The following is a 19,230-nucleotide window of genomic DNA, read 5'->3' on the forward strand; positions in this document are numbered from 1 at the left end:
ACTGTCGCACCCTCCACACTCCTCTCCTGTACATACTGCTCACTGTCATACCCTCCACACTCCTCTCCTATACATAGTGCCCACTGTCATACCCTCCACACTCCTCTCCTATACATAGTGTTCACTGTCATACCCTCCACACTCCTCTCCTATACATATCGTTCACTGTCATACCCTCCACACTCCTCTCCTGTACATAGTGCCCACTGTCATACCCTCCACACTCCTCTCCTATACATAGTGTTCACTGTCATACCCTCCACTCTCCTCTCCTATACATATTGCCCACTATCATACCGTCTACATTCCTCTCCTGTACATAATGCCCACTGTCATACCCTCCACACTCCTCTCCTGTACATATTGCCCAATCATACCCTCCACACTTCTCTCTGGTACATACTACCCTCTGTCATACCCCCACACTCTTCCTGTACATACTGCCCATTGTCATACCCTTCACACTCCTCTCCTGTACATAGTGCCTTTTGCCGTACCCTTTGCACTCCTCTCCTGTACATAGTGCCCACTGTTAGACCCTCCACATTCCTCTCCCTCACCTGCACATACTTCCCACTTATATACCGCCCATACTCCTCCCCTATGTCGCTTACTCACAAAAACAGTTCTTTAAAATTATACTGAATATCCTCAATGTTACCAGCTCTAGAATAGACACACTTTTGTTAGTTTAACTAAAGGAAATCTCAGTTCTCATATTTGTTCAGCCCCATTATTAGTACTCCTTTAATTGTGTGACTACTACTATGATGTATAGAGGAACATCGGGGATCTCAGCTACTCTAAATATAGCACTTATATAAAAAAGTGTCCCTGAAAATATTTTTTAAATGTTGGCAACTGTGCACTTAGGCACTGCCCAAGGGCCACCGTCCACCGGGTCAGTAGGGGGCCCCATGAGAGGCTCCTGGGATCCTGTGATAATAAAGCGGTAGTAAACTTTCCTGACATTACTACTTTTTAGAGGCCCTGGGTAGGTTATGCCACAACGTACAAGTATGCACAGCATATTAGCACATTAGTGTACACTTACATTTTCAGACTGAGCCCTCCAGTGCTGCGCTGTGATGAATCAGGCAGGGCCCGGGCGCTTACATCTTCACCCGGTCTTCCTTCTGGGTTCTGTGCCATTGGTCACTTGCCTTGGCCGGGCTGCGTTCATGTCATTCCCACGCATTTATTTATTATTTATAAAAGGCCCCACCAAAATCCTCAGCACCAGGACTATGATGTTCTTAATCTGGCCCTGGCCTTAATGGGCACTGGTGTGGCTGCATTAATGAGCAGTGGTGTGGCTGCATTAATGGACACTGGTGTGGCTGTGCTGTTGGGCACTGAGCAGGCTGCAATAATGGGCACTGGTGTGGCTGTGCTGATGGGCACTGATCAGGCGGCATTAATGGGCACTGGTGTGGCTGCATTAATGGAAGCGGGTGAGGCTGCATTAATGGGCACTGGTTTGGCTGCACTGATGGGTACTGGTGAGGCTGCATTAATGGGCACTGGTGTGGTTATGCCCTGTCCTATGCCCAACAGTGGAATGTTTTTACTTATGTTTTTTTGTGCAATTGAGTATAGTTTATATGCTGTTTTTGTGCGTGTTTTCAAAATTAAAGTGGATGAAGTCCAGGGAATTTTTTTGTCCCTGTCCAGCCTACTAATGATAACTATAGATCTACACTATATAGGGGAATCAGAACCACTTTCCTCTGTAGTGATGCAAACAAAAGTCCAATTCTTGTGGACATGACGGTGGAAGATACAATCATATTATTACAGACGGCTCTGTCTACTTTTGTTACGTATCTAGATGACTTCACTCTCGTTTTTAGAATTAGCCGTCACAAATGAGGTGTCCCCCTCCACCCCTTATAAAAGGTTTAGCTGCACCCGTCACAGGAGAACATAAATAGAACCTCTTCATAGCTGGCAGATTTAAGAAGTGGACACATCTGACTCTGCACGAAGGTCAGAGACAAACTGGGACATTAACGAGAGCTGATCTCAGCTGTCAGCCACCCAACGCTGCCTGGACCTACAACTTTCCCTGCCACTGTGGTTCTGTTCTCCGTACCACCACATTCACCATGAATGTTGTGCCCTGTGCCCGCTGCGGATATGGGGTGTACCCAGCGGAGAAGATTAACTGCATCGACCAGGTCAGTGCCTGTTCTGGTGTCTCTTCCTCCTATGTATTGGTGACCACGTTGTATGGAAGTGCAGAATTGTATCCACTTGTATCTCCTATCTGAAGTTTGTCTGTCTAGAAATGGTTTAGTGTTCATATTATTTAGAAAGAAAGAAAGAAAGGAAGGAAGGAAGGAAGGAAGGAAGGAAGGAAGGAAGGAGAAAGGAATGGGAAAGGAAGGAGGGAGAAATAAAGAGGAAAGGAAGGGGGATGGAAGTGGGAAGAAAGAGAGAGAGAGAGAGAGAGAGAGAGAGAGAGAGAAAAGAAATGGGGAAGAAAGAAAGAGGAAAGGAAGGGCAAAGGAAGGGTGGCGAAAGAAAGAAGGAAGGAAGGAAGAAGCGAAAATAAAGATAGAAAGGAAGAAAGAAAGAAGAAAGGAAAGGAAGGAAGGGGGAATGAAGGGGGAGAAAGAAATAAGAGGGAAGGAAGGGGAAAGGAATGGGAAGGGAGGGGGAAGAAATATAGAAGGAATGGAGGGGAAAGCAAGGGGGAAGAAAGAAAGAGGGAAGGAAGGGGAAAGGAAGGGGGAAGAAAGAAAGAGGGGAAGGGAAGGGTGAAGAAAGAAAGAGACAAAGGAATGGGAAAAAAGAAAGAAAGAGGGAACGCAGGGGAAAAGAAGGGGAAAGAAAGAAAGAAAGAAAGAAAGAAAGAAAGAAAGAAAGAAAGAAAGAAAGAAAGAAAGAAAGAAAGAAAGAAAGAAAGAAAGAAAGAAAGAAAGAAAGAAAGGAAAAAAAGAAAGAAAAAAAAGAGAGAATGGAAGGAAAGGGGAAGGAATGGGGAAGAAAGAAAGAGGAAAGGAAGGAAGGAAAGAAGGGAGGGAAAAGAAAGATAGAAAGGAAGAAAGGAAAGGGAAAGGGAGGAATGGGTAAGGAAGGGGGAAGGAAGGGGGAGAAAGAAATAAAGAGGGAAGGAAGGGGAAAGGAATGGGAAAGGGAAGGGGAACAAATATAGAAGGAATGGAGGGGACAGGAAGGGGGAAGAAAGAAAGAGAAAGAAAGAGGGAAGAATTGGGAAAAGAAGGGAAGAAAGAAAGAGGGAAAAGGAAGGGAAGGGGGAAGAAAGAAAGAGGGAAAAGGAAGGGAAGGGGGAAGAAAAAAAGAGGAGATGAAGGGGAAAGGAAGGGAAAATAAAGAAAGAAAGAGGGAAGGAAGGGGACAGGAAGGGTGAAAAAAGAAAGAGGAAAGGAAGAAAAAAAGAAAGAAAGAAAGAAAGAGAAAAGGAAGGAAGGGGGAAGAAAACAAATGAATGTGCACTTACTGTTATACATTGCATTGCTCCTAGTTATCTCTGAGGACTACAGAAGACCTCCCACTTATGTTATAGTGATGGGGAGTGGGGGAGGTATTCTGTAGTTCTAACACATGGCCTGTCATAGACTGCTCCCACATAGGTACAGTGAGTGAGTAATGTCAGCCTCGGACATAAACTGTTACTGGCAGAACAAACAGGTAAAATTAAAGGGGAAAAGACAGAAAATGTAGTTGGGTTTAGATACATTGTATAGTGTATTTTCACCCTACCCCTTTAAAAAAAAAGAAAAAAAAAACCTGCACACCTGGTGGTGTGTTGTGCACATTTCAGATATTCATCCACCCACTGTACTGCTGAGATCCTCTTCTCTTCTGACAGCGCTCAGTCCCACGCCACCATGTTTTGGTGTGACATCATTACGAGGCTGCCTCCTGATGACACACCGCTAGGCCTGCCCCCTGCTCCTTTGCTGAATGAAAGGCTATACCTCTTAGGATATGTGATGTGTCTCAGGAGGAAATGGAAGCATGGTGCACATCATTCGCCTCGGAAAGGAGGGGCAGGCTTGACAAATAGTAAAGAAAAAAGGTAATAAAGAAAAGTGCTATCAGTGTAGAGCAGGGGTCTTCAAACTTTCTAAACAATGGGCCAGTATACTGTCCTTCGGACTTTACAGGGGCTGGACTGTGGCCATTGGGAGTAGAAATTATCCTGGTGTTAGTGGGATTAAACAATGCATCATTGGTGTCAGTGGGAGAAATAGTGCCCCATTGTTGGTGTCAGTGGAAGGAATAGTGTCTTGTATCAGTGAAGGAGAAGTGCACCAAGGGCTAGATGAAGGCAAGCAAAGGGCTGCATCCAGCCTCTGGGCCGCAGTTTGGAGACCCCTGGTGTAGAGGACCGGAGGATATATATATATATATATATACATATATATATATACATATATATATATATATATATATATATATATATATATATATATATATATATATATATATATATATATATATATATACTGTCACAGCTGGCCCCTGCTTTTGAAAATGCTAGTTGCCTGGATTTTATTCTGATCCAGTGGTTTGATGCGTCTTGTGTCATTGGTCTAAAATGAGTACAGGGTCAGGACTGGGACTTAGGGGTTTATTTATATATATATATATATATAAAAAAATTGCAGTGCAAATGCCTCAGCAGTCATACAGTCATCACAAATAATCCCCATAATGGCCCGGATTCAGGTAGAATTGCGCATTATTTACGGAGGCGCAGGGCAACGTTTTTGCCCTGCGCCCCCGCAAATTTGCTGCGCTGCCCTTGATTCACGGAGCAGAAGCTCCGTAAATTGCGCGGGCGCGCCGGCAAAATGCCCGGCGCAAGCGCGCGCAATTTAAATGATCCCGTAGGGGGCGGGAATCATTTAAATTAGGCGCGCTCCCGCGCCGATCGTAGAGCGCATGCTCCGTCGGGAAACTTTCCCGACGTGCATTGCGGCAAATGACGTCGCAAGGACGTCATTTGCTTCAAAGTGAACGTGAATGGCGTCCAGCGCCATTCACGAATCACTTACGCAAACTACGTAAAATTCAAATTTTGCGACGCGGGAACGACGGGTATACGTAACATTGGCTGCCCCTGCTAATAGCAGGGGCAGCCTTACGCAAAAACCGCCGTACGGAAACTACGTAAATTGCGTACGCAGGGCTCGCGCAACGTTGTGAATCGGTGTTAGTATGCAATTTGCATACTATACGCAGAGCACAACGGGAACGCCACCTAGCGATCATCGCAAGAATGCAGCCTAAGATATGCGGGCATAAGAGCCTTATGCCGCGCAGATCTTAGGCTGCAGTCGGCGTAACGAGGTTCCTGAATCAGGAGCATTCGTAACGCCGGAGCAAGTAAGCAATTGCGCTGTGTAACCTATGGTTACACAGGCGCAATTGCTTCTTGAATCCACCCCAATGTGTCTAATATGTGGTTTTTCTATGTTCATCAGCTCTACCTAATGGCCATCATGCAGTATTTTGCTGATGTGGTTTTTACACAAAACATCACATTATGGCCACTAGATGGTACTGACGATCATAGGAAATACAATATTAGACCCATTATGGGGATTAATAATTCATTCGTAAAGCAAATGTAATCTATCTATCTATCTATATATATATATACACACTATGGGCCGGATTCACAGACAGCGGCGCATATTTCTGCTGGCGTAGTGCATCTCATATGCGCTACGCCAACGTAACACAGAGAGGCAAGCACAGTATTCACAAAGCACTTGCTCCCAACGTTGCGCCGGCGTAACGTAAAATCGTAGGCGTAAGCCGGCCTAATTCAAAGTAGGTGGAAGTGGGCGTGATCCATTTAAATGAAGCGTGACCCCATGCAAATGATGGGCCGAACGAACGGCCCGTGGACGCATCCCAGTGCATATGCACAGAATCACGTCGAAACTACTCCCTAAGATACGACGGATCAATGCCTACGACGGGAACGTAACCTACGCCCAGCCCTATTCACGTACTACTACGTAAACGACGTAAAATACGACGGCTGTTCCCTGGTCCATACCTTTGCATTAGTTGCGCCTCATAGATGGGGAATAACTTTACGCCGGACGTAAGCCTTACATAAACCGCGTATATTAATGCGCCGGGCGCAAGTACGTTCGTGAATCGGCGTATCTCACTCATTTGCATATTCGAATCGTAAATCAATGGTAGCGCCCCTTGCGGCCAGCGTAAATATGCGCTCACGATACGACGGCGTAGGAAACTTACGTCGGTCGGATGAAGCCTATTTACAGGCGTATCTTGCTTTCAAAGTCAGGCGAATAGATACGATGGCGCATATGTGCACTTACGCAGCGTATCTCGAGATACGTTGGCGTAAGTGCTACGTGAATCCGGGCCTATATTAAAAAACCTATTGGGACCCCTGCCTTTACACGCACATGAACTACTTTAATGACATCCCAGTCTTAGTCCGTAGGGTTCAATATTGAGTTGGCCCCCCCTTTACAGCTATAACAGCTTCAACTCTTCTGGGAAGGCCGTCCACAAGACCTTCTCGTCCAACATCAGTGCCTGACCTCACAAATGCGCTTCTGGAAGAATGGTCAAACATTCCCATAGACACACTCCTAAACCTTGTCTTCCCAGAAGAGTTGAAGCTGTTATATTGTAGCTGCAAAGGGTGGGCCAACACTTCTAGATTGTAAAACTGTAACAAGCAGGGCCCTCTGAGCCCTCTAGTATTGATTTGTATTGTAAGTGTACTGTCTGCGCCCATGTTGTAAAGCGACGTGCACATGTAGGTGCTATATAAATCCTGTATAATAATAATATTAACTCAATATTGAACCCCACGGACTAAGATTGGGATGCCATTAAAGTTAATGGCCCAGATTCAGGTAGATTTGAGCAATATTTGCGTGGGCAAAGAGCAAAGATTTTTCTCTGCGCCCACGCAAATATTTCGAGTTGCCCAGCGAATCACGGAGCAGTAGCTCCGTAAATTGCGCGTGCGCTATGCTAATTAGCCCTGCGTAAGGGCGCCTAATGTAAATGATCCCGCCGGGGGCGGGAATCATTTAAATTAGGCGCGCTCCCGCGCCGAGCGAACAGCGCATGCTCCATCGGGAAACTTTCCCGACGTGCATTGCGGCAAATGACGTCGCAAGGACGTCATTTGCTTCTAAGTGAACGTGAATGGCGTCCAGCGCCATTCACGAATCACTTACGTAAACGACGTGAAATTTAAATTTCACGAGCGGGAAGCGCAGCTATACTTTAGCATCGGTTGCCCCTGCTATTAGCAGGAGCAACCTTGCGCTAAAGTTTCCGTACGGAAACTCCGTACCTTGCGTGCGCAGGGCCCGCGCAACTTTTGTGAATCGGTGGTAGTATGCAATTTGCATACTATACGCCGATCACAATGGCCGCGCCCCCTAGCGGCCAACGCAAGAATGCAGCCTGGTATGTGAAGGCATAAGGAGGCTTATGTCTGTCAGATCCTAGGCTGCAGTCGGTGTAACGAGGTTCCTGAATTAGGAGCACTCGTTACACCGGAGCAAGTAAGCCCTTGCGCCGCGCAACCTATGGTTGCGCGGGCGCAAGTGCTTCTTGAATCTGGCCCAATGTGTGTGTAAAGGCAGGCGTCCCAATACTTTTGGCAATATAGTGTGTGTATATCTATCCATCTCTTATGCCTTGTACACACGATCGGTTTTCCCAGCGGTAAAAAGTCTGCGGGAAAACCGAGAACCTGCTCGGTAGCTTTTTCCCCTTCACAAAACTGCCATGAGAGCTTTGGTCGGGAAACTCAGCCGATATGCTCCCATTGGATTCCCGGCTGTTTTCCTGTCGGGAAAACTGCGATGGAGCATACACACAGCCGGTTTTCCCGGCCAAAAGCTATCATGGCAGTTTTTCCGACAGCAAAAATAGTCGTATGTACTATGCATCAGTGTTGAAGCCCAGGGAACAACATCATGATAAGATTGGTCAGACTGGAACACTCGGGGCTGGATTCACAAAGAGTTACGCCGGTGTATCAGTAGATACGCCGACGTAACTCGGAATCTAAGCCCGTCGTAAGTTTAAGTGTATGTTCAAACTGAGATACACTTAAACCTAGATAAGATACGACGGCCTGCGCCGTCGTATCTTAGGGTGCAATTTTTCCGCTGGCCGCTAGGTGGCGCTTCCGTTGATTTTGGCGTAGAATATGTAAATGACTAGATACGCCGATTCACGAACGTACATTTGCCAGTTGCAGTAAAGATACGCCGTTTCCGTAAGAGATACGCCGCGTAAAGATAAAGCTGCCCCCTAGGTGGCATAGCCAATGTTAAGTATGGCCGTCATTCCCGCGTCAAAATGTAAAAATTTTACATCGTTTGCGTAAGTCGTCCGTGAATGGGGCTGGACGTAATTTACATTCACGTCGAAACCAATACGTCCTTGCGGCGTACTTTGGAGCAATGCACACTGGGATATGTACACGGACGGCGCATGCGCCGTTCGTAAAAAACGTCAATCACGTCGGGTCACCAATCATTTACATAAAACACGCCCCCTCATCCTCATTTGAATTAGGCGCGCTTACGCCGGCCCCATTTACGCTACGCCGCCGCAAGTTAGGAGGCAAGTGCTTTGTGAATACAGCACTTGCCTCTCTGACTTAAGGCGGCGTAGCGTAAATACGATACGCTACGCGGCCGTAACAATGCGCCGATCTACGTGAATCCAGCCCTCTGTGTTTCTTTCAGAAAAAGTTTAAAGCCTCGTACACACGACCGGTTTTCCAGAACCTGCTCTTTATTTTCCCACCGGGATTCCCGGCGGTTTTAAACCCGGCAGTTTTCTTTTGGGGAAGCACTGCGAAGGAGCATACACGGATTCCCGGCCAAAGCTCTCCCCGCAGTTTTCCCGACGAGAAAACCTCTCGTGTGTACACAGGGAAAGTTACCGAACAGGTTCTCGGTTTTCCCGTCGGGATTCCCGGCGGACTTTATACCGCTGGGAATCCCGGTCGTGTGTACAGGGCTTTAGGCTACTTTCACACTGGGGTGGTGGGGCGTCAGCGGTAAAGCGCCACTAGTTTTAGCAGCGATTTACCATTGTTTTAGCAACGCTTTTTGGCTGTTAGTGGGACGCATTTAACCCCCGCTAGCGGCTGAAGAAGGGGTCAATATCTCCCGTCTAGCGCCGCTGCTGAAGCACTTTGCAGGTTCTTCAGCAGAGCTGCCCATTAATTTCAGTGGACAGGGGCGGTGGAGGAGCAGTCTATACACCCCTGCCGCCACCGCCGCAAAGATGCAGCTTGCGGGAGTGTATCCTGCAAGCGCACCGCTCCAGTGTGAAAGCACTCAGACTCTTACACTGGAGCGACAAAAGAGATGCTTTATCTTTAGCAATAAAACGCCTGTAAAGCGCCTCAGTGTGAAAGTGGCCCTAAGTATGCTGCATAGATTGCGGCTATCATTGTAGCAGTGCTGACTACTACAGTGATTGTTGGCTTCCTCAGCGGCCCATCAGGGATGAGATATGAAAACTTACACTGTGCCAAGCTGGACCAATAGCCAATGCAATAAAAATCATTCCTGGAGTTCAGCTTTAAACCCCAGGCTGGTAGTACAGGAAGAGCAGGGTTCCCTTGTAGTCCGGTTCCTGGATCTGCGCAGAGCGTCTATTTCTGTCCCGGCCCTCTGTGTATCTGGCCAACTTCTTCCAGCTGCTTCCCCCCCCCCCCCCCCGTACACCTGATATATGATATGCTGCATAGGACGCTCTGCAACATGCGCTCCACTAAAACATAGAACTTTTGCATTTATTGGGAACTTCTGGGGTGCATCAATAGATACTCTGTATAGATATTTATTGACTATTAGAGGGGTCCCCAGCAATAGGAAGGAGGTCCTGATTCCTCTATATAGATCATTAGTTATCACTAAAGGGGTTTCTAGCAGAAGAAGGAGGTCTTGAATCCTCAATATAGTTCTTTAGTTATCACTAGAGGGGTCACCAGCAGAAGGAAGGAGGTCCTGATCCCTCCATATACCGTAGATCTTTACTTATCACTAGAGGGAGGTCTTCATTTCCTCTATGTAGATCTTTCGTTTTTACTGGAAGGGTTCCAAGCATTCCCTAGTGTATCCAAAACGAAAAAAGTTTAGGTATGCTTTAACCAGTTTTGGACACTGGGCATGCTAAACACGCCCCCCCTAAAAAATCTTAGTTGAAGTCAGTGGTGGCTGGTGCTCAACATTTTTTGGGGGGGCGCAAACAAACTGAAAAAAAAAAAAAACATCAATTGCAGCCACTGTGCCCATCAAACACAGCCACTGTGCCATCAAAAGCAGACACTGTGCCATCAAACACAGCCACTGTGCCATCAAAAGCATACACTGTGCCATCAAATGCAGCCACTGTGCCATCAAATGCAGCCACTGTGCCCATCAAACGCAGCCACTGTGCCATCAAACACAGCCACTATGCCATCAAATGCAGCCACTGTGCCCATCAAATGCAGCCACTGTGCCATCAAACACAGCCACTGTGCCATCTAACACAGCCACTGTGCCATCTAACACAGCCACTGTGCCATCAAATGCAGCCACTGTGCCCATCAAATGCAGCCACTGTGCCCATAAATTGCCGCTACTGTGCTAATCAATTGACACTACTGTGCCCATCAATTGCTGCCAGTGTGCTCATCAATTGCCGCTACTGTGCCCATCCATTGCTGCCAGTGTGCATCCCCCGCCCAGCACTTACCTTGTCTCGGTGGGGCAGCGGGTCCTGTCGGCAGGCGCCGAGCATTGTCCGGTGTCCTCCAGGGCCCCGGATGGCAACCCCCTTTTTTTTACTTATTTTTTTTATAAAGAGAAATGTAGAAGTTGTCACCACTGATCTCCTTCTGAAAACGCTAGTTGCCTGCCAAGCTGATCCTCAGGTTTCAACAGTTACTGATTAAACTACCCTCTTTTCCTCCTCTCCAGACCTGGCACAAGGCGTGCTTCCACTGCGAAGTCTGCAAAATGATCCTGACCGTCAACAACTTCGTCAGTCACCAGAAGAAGCCATATTGCCAGGCGTAAGTCAAATGTTTAGGCTGATAGTAGCCATGTGTCCATTGTGTGCAACCTTAAATTTGATGTAAGCTCTAATGGAATGATATTTAGTTTGCTCTGTGCACTGTGTATCACAAACATGTTTTTTTATATAAACTTGTACGTTACATCTCAGCACTGCTAATCTCCTGTAGTATCTTTGCAGCCACTTCCTGTCTACATGTACAGCCAGGGCCAAAAAATTTGAGAATGATACAAATATTAATTTTTACAAAGTCTGCTGCTTCAGTGTTTTTAGATCTTTTTGTCAGATGTTCCTATGGTATACTGAAGTATAATTACAAGCATTTCATAAGTGTCAAAGGCTTTTATTGACAATTACATTAGGTTTATACAAAGAGTCAATATTTGCAGTGGTGACCCTTCTTTTTCAAGACCTCTGCAATTCTCCCTGGCATGCTGCCAATCAACTTCTGGACCACATACTGACTGATGGAAGCCCATTATTGTATCATCAATGCTTGGAGTTTGTCACAATTTGAGTTTTTTTTTTTTTTCACCTGCCTCTTGAGGATTGACCACAAGTTCTCAATGGGATTAAGGTCTGGGGAGTTTCCTGGCCATGGACCCAAAATTGTTATGTTTTGCTCCCCCAGCCACTTAGTCATGGGCATCCGCTCCATAGGGCAAGGGGGGGCAATTGACCCCCACTGGAAAATCGAGAAGGTGTTCAAGAGTCTAGCGGCCGCGGGCTGTCTGAGCGGTCTCGGCCCGGATGTCACACAGGCACAGCGAGCAGAGTGAAGCCGCCTCCACCTCCGGTGTTTATGTGTACACAGGGGGAGGGAACCTGCTGTGCCTGTGCCGCGCTGATGGCTGATCTGAGTTACTGAATGGGATGGGGGGAGGGGGGTCCGTCTGTGCTGAAGGGAGGTCTGTGCAGAATGGAGGGGTCTGTGCGGAATAGGGGGGTCTGTGCTGAAGGGGGGTCCATCTGTGCTGAATGTAGGGGTATGTGCAGAATAGGGGGTCTGTGCAGAATAGGGGGGTCCATCTGTGCTGAATGGAGGGGTCTGTGCTGAAGGGGGGTCTGTACATTCTCTAGGCTATATTTATATGGGCATGGAGTGAAGCTGAATTATCTCAAGAGCTATTTCACACTGCCAGCTGACCGCGTTATCGGTAAAGCGCCACTAAAAAGCGGCGCTTACCATCGTTTTAGCTGCGCTATTCGGCCACTAGCGGAACGCTTTTAACCCCGTTAGCGTTTTAAGAAAGGGTTAAATTGGCATAACACAGGACTGATGGTAGCGCTCACCTTTTCTTCTCTGGACAAGGTTTTTCCCGGGAAGCCCCACACGATCGGAAAGGGGATTCATCAGAGAAAATGACTTTCCCCCAGTCCTCAGCAGTCCAATCCCTGGACCTTTTGCAGAATATCAGCCTGTCCCTGATGTTTCTCCTGGAGAGAAGTGTCTTCTTTTCTGCCCTTCTTGACACCAGGTCATCCTCCAGAAGTCTTCTCCTCACTGTGTATATATGCAAATTACCATCAAAAAAACTGAGGCAGCAGACTTTGTTAAAATGGATATTTGTGTCATTCTCAAAACTTTTGGCTACGGCTGTAGGTGGCATTTCTCAGGGCTGGATTCCTGATAGTGACTGTGTGTTAAAACAGTCATTTATAGTCTCCACCAGAAGCCTGTGTGACAGGGTGACAATGCAGGAGCTCAGTTGGCAGACAGGGGCAGAGTGTTGTCACCTTATGACAGGAAGTGCCTGATCATGGACCTTTACAGCAGGATCGTCAGGGATTATTTTGGTGCCCGTTCACGCTAGAATGCATTGCTGGAAACCCTTGCGATCTGCAGCGGGTTTCAATATAATGTTAATGGCACCAGGTCGCCAACGCAATGCATTAGACTGCACCAGATTGCATGGTACAAAAGTACCATGTGATCCAGCTGCAGTGCGGTGCAATTTCAGCCTATTAGCTGGGTGCCCATAAAAACTGGGTATCCGCCCCCCCCCCCCCCAAAATGACATGCCAAATGTGGGGTCACCATCACTTAAAGTGGAAGTTCCACAACACTGCAAAACATATTACACACGTTACTGAACCTGGAAGAGTGCAAGTTACCATAATGCCAAAGTGTACATGGGCCCTAAAGAAACTGGCCCGGATTCAGAGAGCAATTGCGCCTGCGTAACCATAGTTACGCAGCGCAATTGCTTACTTGCCCCGGCGTATCGAATGCTCCTGATTCAGGAACCTCGATACGCCGACTGCAGCCTAAGAAATGACTGGCATAAGGCTCTTATGCCCTCATATCTTAGGCTGCATTCTTACGCAGGCCGCTAGGTTGTGGTCAGCTTATAGTATGCAAATTGCATACTAACGCCGATTCACAACCCTACGGGAGCCCTGCGTACGCAGTTTACGTCGTTTGCGTACGTTGGTTTTTGCGTAAGGCTGCCCCTGCTATTAGCAGGGGCAGCCAATGCTACGTATACCCGTCGTTCCCGCGTCGCGAAATTTGAAATGTACGTTGTTTGCGTAAGTGAATCGTGAATGGCGCTGGACGCCATTCACGTTCACTTTGAAGCAAATGACGTCCTTGCGACGTCATTTACCGCAATGCACGTCGGAAAAGTTTCCAGACGGAGCATGCGCACTACGCTCTGCGCGGTAACGCGCCTAATTTAAATGATCCACGCCCCCTACGGGATCATTTAAATTGCGCGCGCTTACGCCGGGCATTTTGCCGGTGCGCCCACGCAATTTACGGAGCTACTGCTCCGTGAATCAAGGGTAGAGCAGATAATTTGCGGGGGCGCAGGGCAAAAACAGTGCCCTGCGCCTCCGTAAAAACTGCGCAAATCTACCTAAATCTACCCCATTGTTTTGTGTGTCATTGACCTGGAACAAGCATTAGCATCCAGTATAAGACATCTAGAAACACACATATACTTACGTGTCAGGCTGTCCTTCAATTTGGTTTCCCCAAAAGGTTGGAGGACAGAAGACAGCCATCTAGGAGACCATGAGTGTTTATAGGGGGTGGTAGTAAGGAACAAATTAAATGTATTGTAACCTGGGCTTTTTTTCAGCTGTAACTTGGTGGAACTCAGTTCCACCACCTCTGGCTCAGGCCCTCCGCTCCCTGCTCACCATTGTCACTTGTAAACACAAAAGTTCAGCTTCTGTGTTTACAAGTGAACGCTTGTCTCCCAATGGCTGCCAAAGGTCTGATCTCCTGAGCGGCTCCCACTGAATGCAGGATGGGGGACAAGGAAGATGCAGGTGCCTGCTGTGCAGTGCAGATGCCAACACCCCAGCTGAATACAGCAACAAAAGTAAGACATGTGGAAGATGGTGGAGCATTTAAGGAGAGGGGAGAAGATGGGGTAGGGGGATTGCACACCAAGGTCAGCAGAAGAGGAGTGAAAGTGAGATGTGGATGGGGGATGCAGAGGTAAGCAGTTGTGGAAGAAGACTGAACGCTGCACTTTGTGTGTAGTGCACCCCTGAACTCTGCACTCTGTGTAACCCCCCAGAACTCTGCACTCTGTGTAACCCCCCCAGAACTCTGCACTCTGTGTAACCCCCCCCAGAACTCTGCACTCTGTGTAATCCCCCCAGAACTCTGCACTCTGTGTTACCCCCCCCAGAACTCTGCACTCTGTGTTACTCCCCCCATAACTCTGCACTCTGTGTAACCCCCCCCCAGAACTCTGCACTCTGTGTAACCCCCCAGAACTCTGCACTCTGTGTAACCCCCCAGAACTCTGCACTCTGTGTAACCCCCCCAGAACTCTGCACTCTGTGTAACCCCCCCCCAGAACTCTGCACTCTGTGTAATCCCCCCAGAACTCTGCACTCTGTGTTCCCCCCCCCCCCAGAACTCTGCACTCTGTGTTACCCCCCCATAACTCTGCACTCTGTGTAACCCCCCCCCCAGAACTCTGCACTCTGTGTAACCCCCCCCAGAACTCTGCACTCTGTGTAACCCCCCCCAGAACTCTGCACTCTGTGTAATCCCCCCAGAACTCTGCACTCTGTGTTACCCCCCCCCAGAACTCTGCACTCTGTGTTACCCCCCAGAACTCTGCACTCTGTGTTACCCCCCCCAGAACTCTGCACTCTGTGTAACCCCCCCAGAACTCTGCACTCTGTGTAACCCCCCCAACTCTGCACTCTGTGTAACCCCCCCAGAACTCTGCACTCTGTGTAACCCCCCCAGAACTCTGCACTCTGTGTAACCCCCCCAAAACTCTGCACTCTGTGTAACCCCCCCAGAACTCTGCACTCTGTGTAACCCCACCCAGAACTCTGCACTCCGTGTAACCCCCCCAGAACTCTGCACTCTGTGTCCCCCCCCCCCAGAACTCTGCACTCTGTGTAACCCCCCAGAACTCTGCACTCTGTGTTACCCCCCCCCCCCCCGAACTCTGCACTCTGTGTAACTCCCCAGAACTCTGCACTCTGTGTACCCCCCCCAGAACTCTGCACTCTGTGTTACCCCCCCCCCCCCCAGAACTCTGCACTCTGTGTAACTCCCCAGAACTCTGCACTCTGTGTACCCCCCCAGAACTCTGCACTCTGTGTACCCCCCCAGAACTCTGCACTCTGTGTAACCCCCCCAGAACTCTGCAATCTGCACATAATGCACTCTTGATATTTAATGCCCCTTGAACACCCTCCCACATTGAAAGGTGTGAGTGTGGAGGGGAGAATTTTTTGGGGAGGGGGGGGGGGTCGTGGTTGAGTTCCTGCATCTATTTTCTGAGAAAAAAAAGCCCTGATTGTAACTGTAATGGAACACTGAGCTGAGTCACACCTCCAAGATGGAGGGAATGTCGCACAGCATTCCGTACACATACAGATCTGGTTACAGATCAGAAGGCTGAGTCCACCTGATCCTCTGTCTTCCAGTGTTTTCTGGAATACACAACCCCAGGGCTGCCTCAGACTTCCCACACATTACTTTGTTTTCATGGGTGTACAGTACAGTATATAAAGGTGCTTTGAATAACTTCATTCACCAAATTAAAAAAAATTTAAGAAAAAAATAAATCAACTTTTTGTTGAAAACCCAATTCATAAACCTTGCAGTCATTTTTAGTTTGATCAGAAATGATGGAAGACACACACTTGAATCAGGGCGAGATCTAGCCTATCTGATCTGGTGGTGCAGTATAAAGAGTCAAGCCTCGTACACACGATAGGTTAAACCGATAAAAACAGTCTGAAGGAACGTTTTCATCAGTCCAAACCGATCGTGTGTAGGCCCTATGGGTTATTTAACCTTAGGTTAAAAAAATGGCAACTTGCTTTAAAATTTAACCTATGGATGGTAACCGATAGGTCAAAGCTAGGGTTGTCCTGATACCACTTTTTTAGGACCGAGTACTTTTTTTCATGTACTCGCCGATACCGATTACCGATACTTTTTTTTAAATGCAGCCTTGTCCCTAAATGCAGCCTTGTCCCTAAATGCAGCCTTGTACCTAGATGCAGCCTTGTCCCTAAATGCAGCCTTGTACCTAGATGCAGCCTTGTACCTAGATGCAGCCTTGTCCCTAAATTCAGCCATGTCCCTAAATTCAGCCATGTCCCTAAATTCAGCCATGTCCCTAAATGCAGCCATGTCCCTGATGCAGCCATGTCCCTGATGCAGCCATGTCCCTGATGCAGCCATGTCCCTGATGCAGCCATGTCCCTAATGCAGCCTTGTCTCCCCTAAGACAAAGCCAAGTCCCCCCCCTCCCGCCGCTGCCGACATCTAGTTAATTTGCGCTGGGAGAACACAACAGCTTTCATTTGAATAGCTGTGTGTTCCCGGCCGCGCCTCGTCTTATATAGACACTCCCCCTTGCCCGGGCACTTTGATAGACAGATCACCCGTCCAATCCTTGGACGGATGATCTGTCTGTCAAAGTTTCTGGGCAAGGGGGAGTGTCTATACATGAGGCGCGGTGGGGAACACACAGCTATTCAAATGAAAGCTGTTGTGTTCTCCAGCGCAAATTAACTAGATGTCGGCAGCGGCGGGGGGGGGGGGACTTGGCTTTGTCTTAGGGGACTAGGCGGCAGCGGCAGCAGCTCTCCTCCATATGAGGACTGCTCTGCTCCGCTCTCCACCCCCTCTCCACCCCCTCTCCACCCCCACTCCACCCCCTCTCCACCCGCACTGCACCAGCTCTCGGGAAAAAAAAGTATCGGGTCAGGCATCAGGAGCATTTGCGCGAGTACAAGTACTCGCACAAATGCTCAGTATCGGTCCCGATACCGATACTAGTATCAGTATCGGGACAACCCTAGTCAAACCGATCGTTAGTATGCAAAACCATCGGTTAAAAACCTGCGCATGCTCAGAATCAAGTCGACGCATGCTTGGAAGCATTGAACTTCGTTTTTTTCAGCACGTCGTTGTGTTTTACGTCACCGCGTTCTGACACGATCGGTTATTTAACCTATGGTGTGTACGCATGACGGACCATCAGTCAGCTTCATTGGTTAACCTAGGACAACGATCCTTCAGACCATTTTCATCGGATGGACTGATCGTGTGTACGTGGCTTCAGGGGGCACAATATCAACAGGATAATATAAATGCAGGGAACCAGTATTCCCCATCCACTCACTTCTGTACCATAAGTTCCAACCTAGAAACAACAGGTAGTGCAGAGGGGGAACAGAGAACACTAGTATGTATTAGACTGTCATTAGATGATTAAACAAAACATGTGTCCCCTTACATCAGGTGTCCCTATCAGAGTCCCCTCTTACATTAGCTGTCCACATCAGAGTGCCCCCTTTAATCAATTATGCCCATCAGAGTGCCCCCTTAAATCAATTATTCCCATCGGAGTTCCCCCTTAAATCAATTATCCCCATCAGAGACCCCTCTTAAAGCGGATGTGCCACGGGAACAAAATATTAAAAGCCAGCAGCTACAAATACTGCAGCTGCTGACTTTTAATATTAGGACACTTACCTGTCCTGGAGTCCAGCGCCGATCGCAGCAGAGCACGAGCGATCGCTCGTCACTCTGCTGCTCCCCCCGCCATCCACGCTGAGGGAACCAGGAAGTGAAGCGCTGCGGCTTCACTGCCCGGTTCCCTACGGCGCATGCGCGAGTCGCGCTGCGCCCGCCGATTGGCTCACACGCTGTGTGCTGGGAGCCGAGTGTTCCCAGCACACAACGGGCGAAAGACGGGATGTGACGGAATGCCCGTCTTTTGCCCGTATCGTGTGGCCGGAAGTGGGTGCAAATACCTGTCTTTAGACAGGTATCTGCACCCCCCTCCCCCCTGAAAGGTGTCAAATGTGACACCGGAGGGGGGGAGGGTTCCGATCAGCGGGACTCCACTTTAGGGTGGAGAACCGCTTTAAATCAATTATCCCCATCGGAGTGCCCCCTTACATCAGGTGTCCCCATTGGAATTCCAGGAAATTGGTTAAAAAGCACCATAGGTATCCTGATATGTGATACAATGTTGTATCAACACAGGGAGGGGTACACTACTGACTCACCGTATATATTCGGTGGTGTTACTCCCTTCAACTCCCAAACACTATTGATACTGTCCCAAAAAAGGGGGGGGGAAACCCCAAAAGGAATTCATGAAACAGGAAGGGAATAAGGAAACCGCAGTTTCACCCTCAGTGGAAAAACTTTATTGAATGGAGTGATAACAAAAAGCACAATTTCACAGACTACATGATAATAAAAAGTTAAGAGACAACGTGGTCACTTAAAGCGGAGGTTCACCCTAAGAACATGTATTTAACATTCCATTCAGCATAATTCCAACATTTACACTATGCCGTTTTTTTTTTTGCTATACATACGTCCGGTATTTTCCACCCGGCTTCCGTGTTTTCACTCCCGCGGGAGTAGGCGTTCGTATGCAGAGGCTAGATGATTGACGCCTTGTGAAAAACTTCCCCCCAGCGCATAAAGGCGCGTCACCAGTTTTCCAAAAGTAGCCGGCTCTATACGGCGCCTGCGCAGTCAGCTCTACACGGCAGGCGCAGGCGCCGTATAGAGCCGACTAGCAGTTCGACTACTTTCGGAAAACTGGTGGACGCGCCTTATGCGCCGGGTGGAAGTTTTTCACAAGGCGTCAATCATCTAGCCTCTGCATACGAACGCCTACTACCGCGGGAGTGAAA

The 19,230-nt window shown here is 48.3% G+C and overlaps 1 protein-coding gene across 1 annotated transcript in view; it reads left to right on the forward strand.

Annotated features, from left to right (window-relative positions):
• The first annotated feature begins 1,923 nt into the window (after positions 1–1,923).
• LOC120946832 (nebulin related anchoring protein) overlaps positions 1,924–19,230 on the forward strand; it is a 170,777-nt gene continuing 153,470 nt past the window's right edge. Inside the window, exons 1-2 of the mRNA XM_040361581.1 lie at positions 1,924–2,180; positions 10,977–11,071. Coding sequence (XP_040217515.1) covers positions 2,109–2,180; positions 10,977–11,071 — 167 coding nt within the window. The 5' untranslated portion in view covers positions 1,924–2,108. The remainder of the gene's footprint in view (positions 2,181–10,976; positions 11,072–19,230) is intronic.

This window comes from Rana temporaria, chromosome 8, assembly GCF_905171775.1.
Source record: "Rana temporaria chromosome 8, aRanTem1.1, whole genome shotgun sequence".
Lineage (NCBI taxonomy): Eukaryota > Metazoa > Chordata > Amphibia > Anura > Ranidae > Rana > Rana temporaria.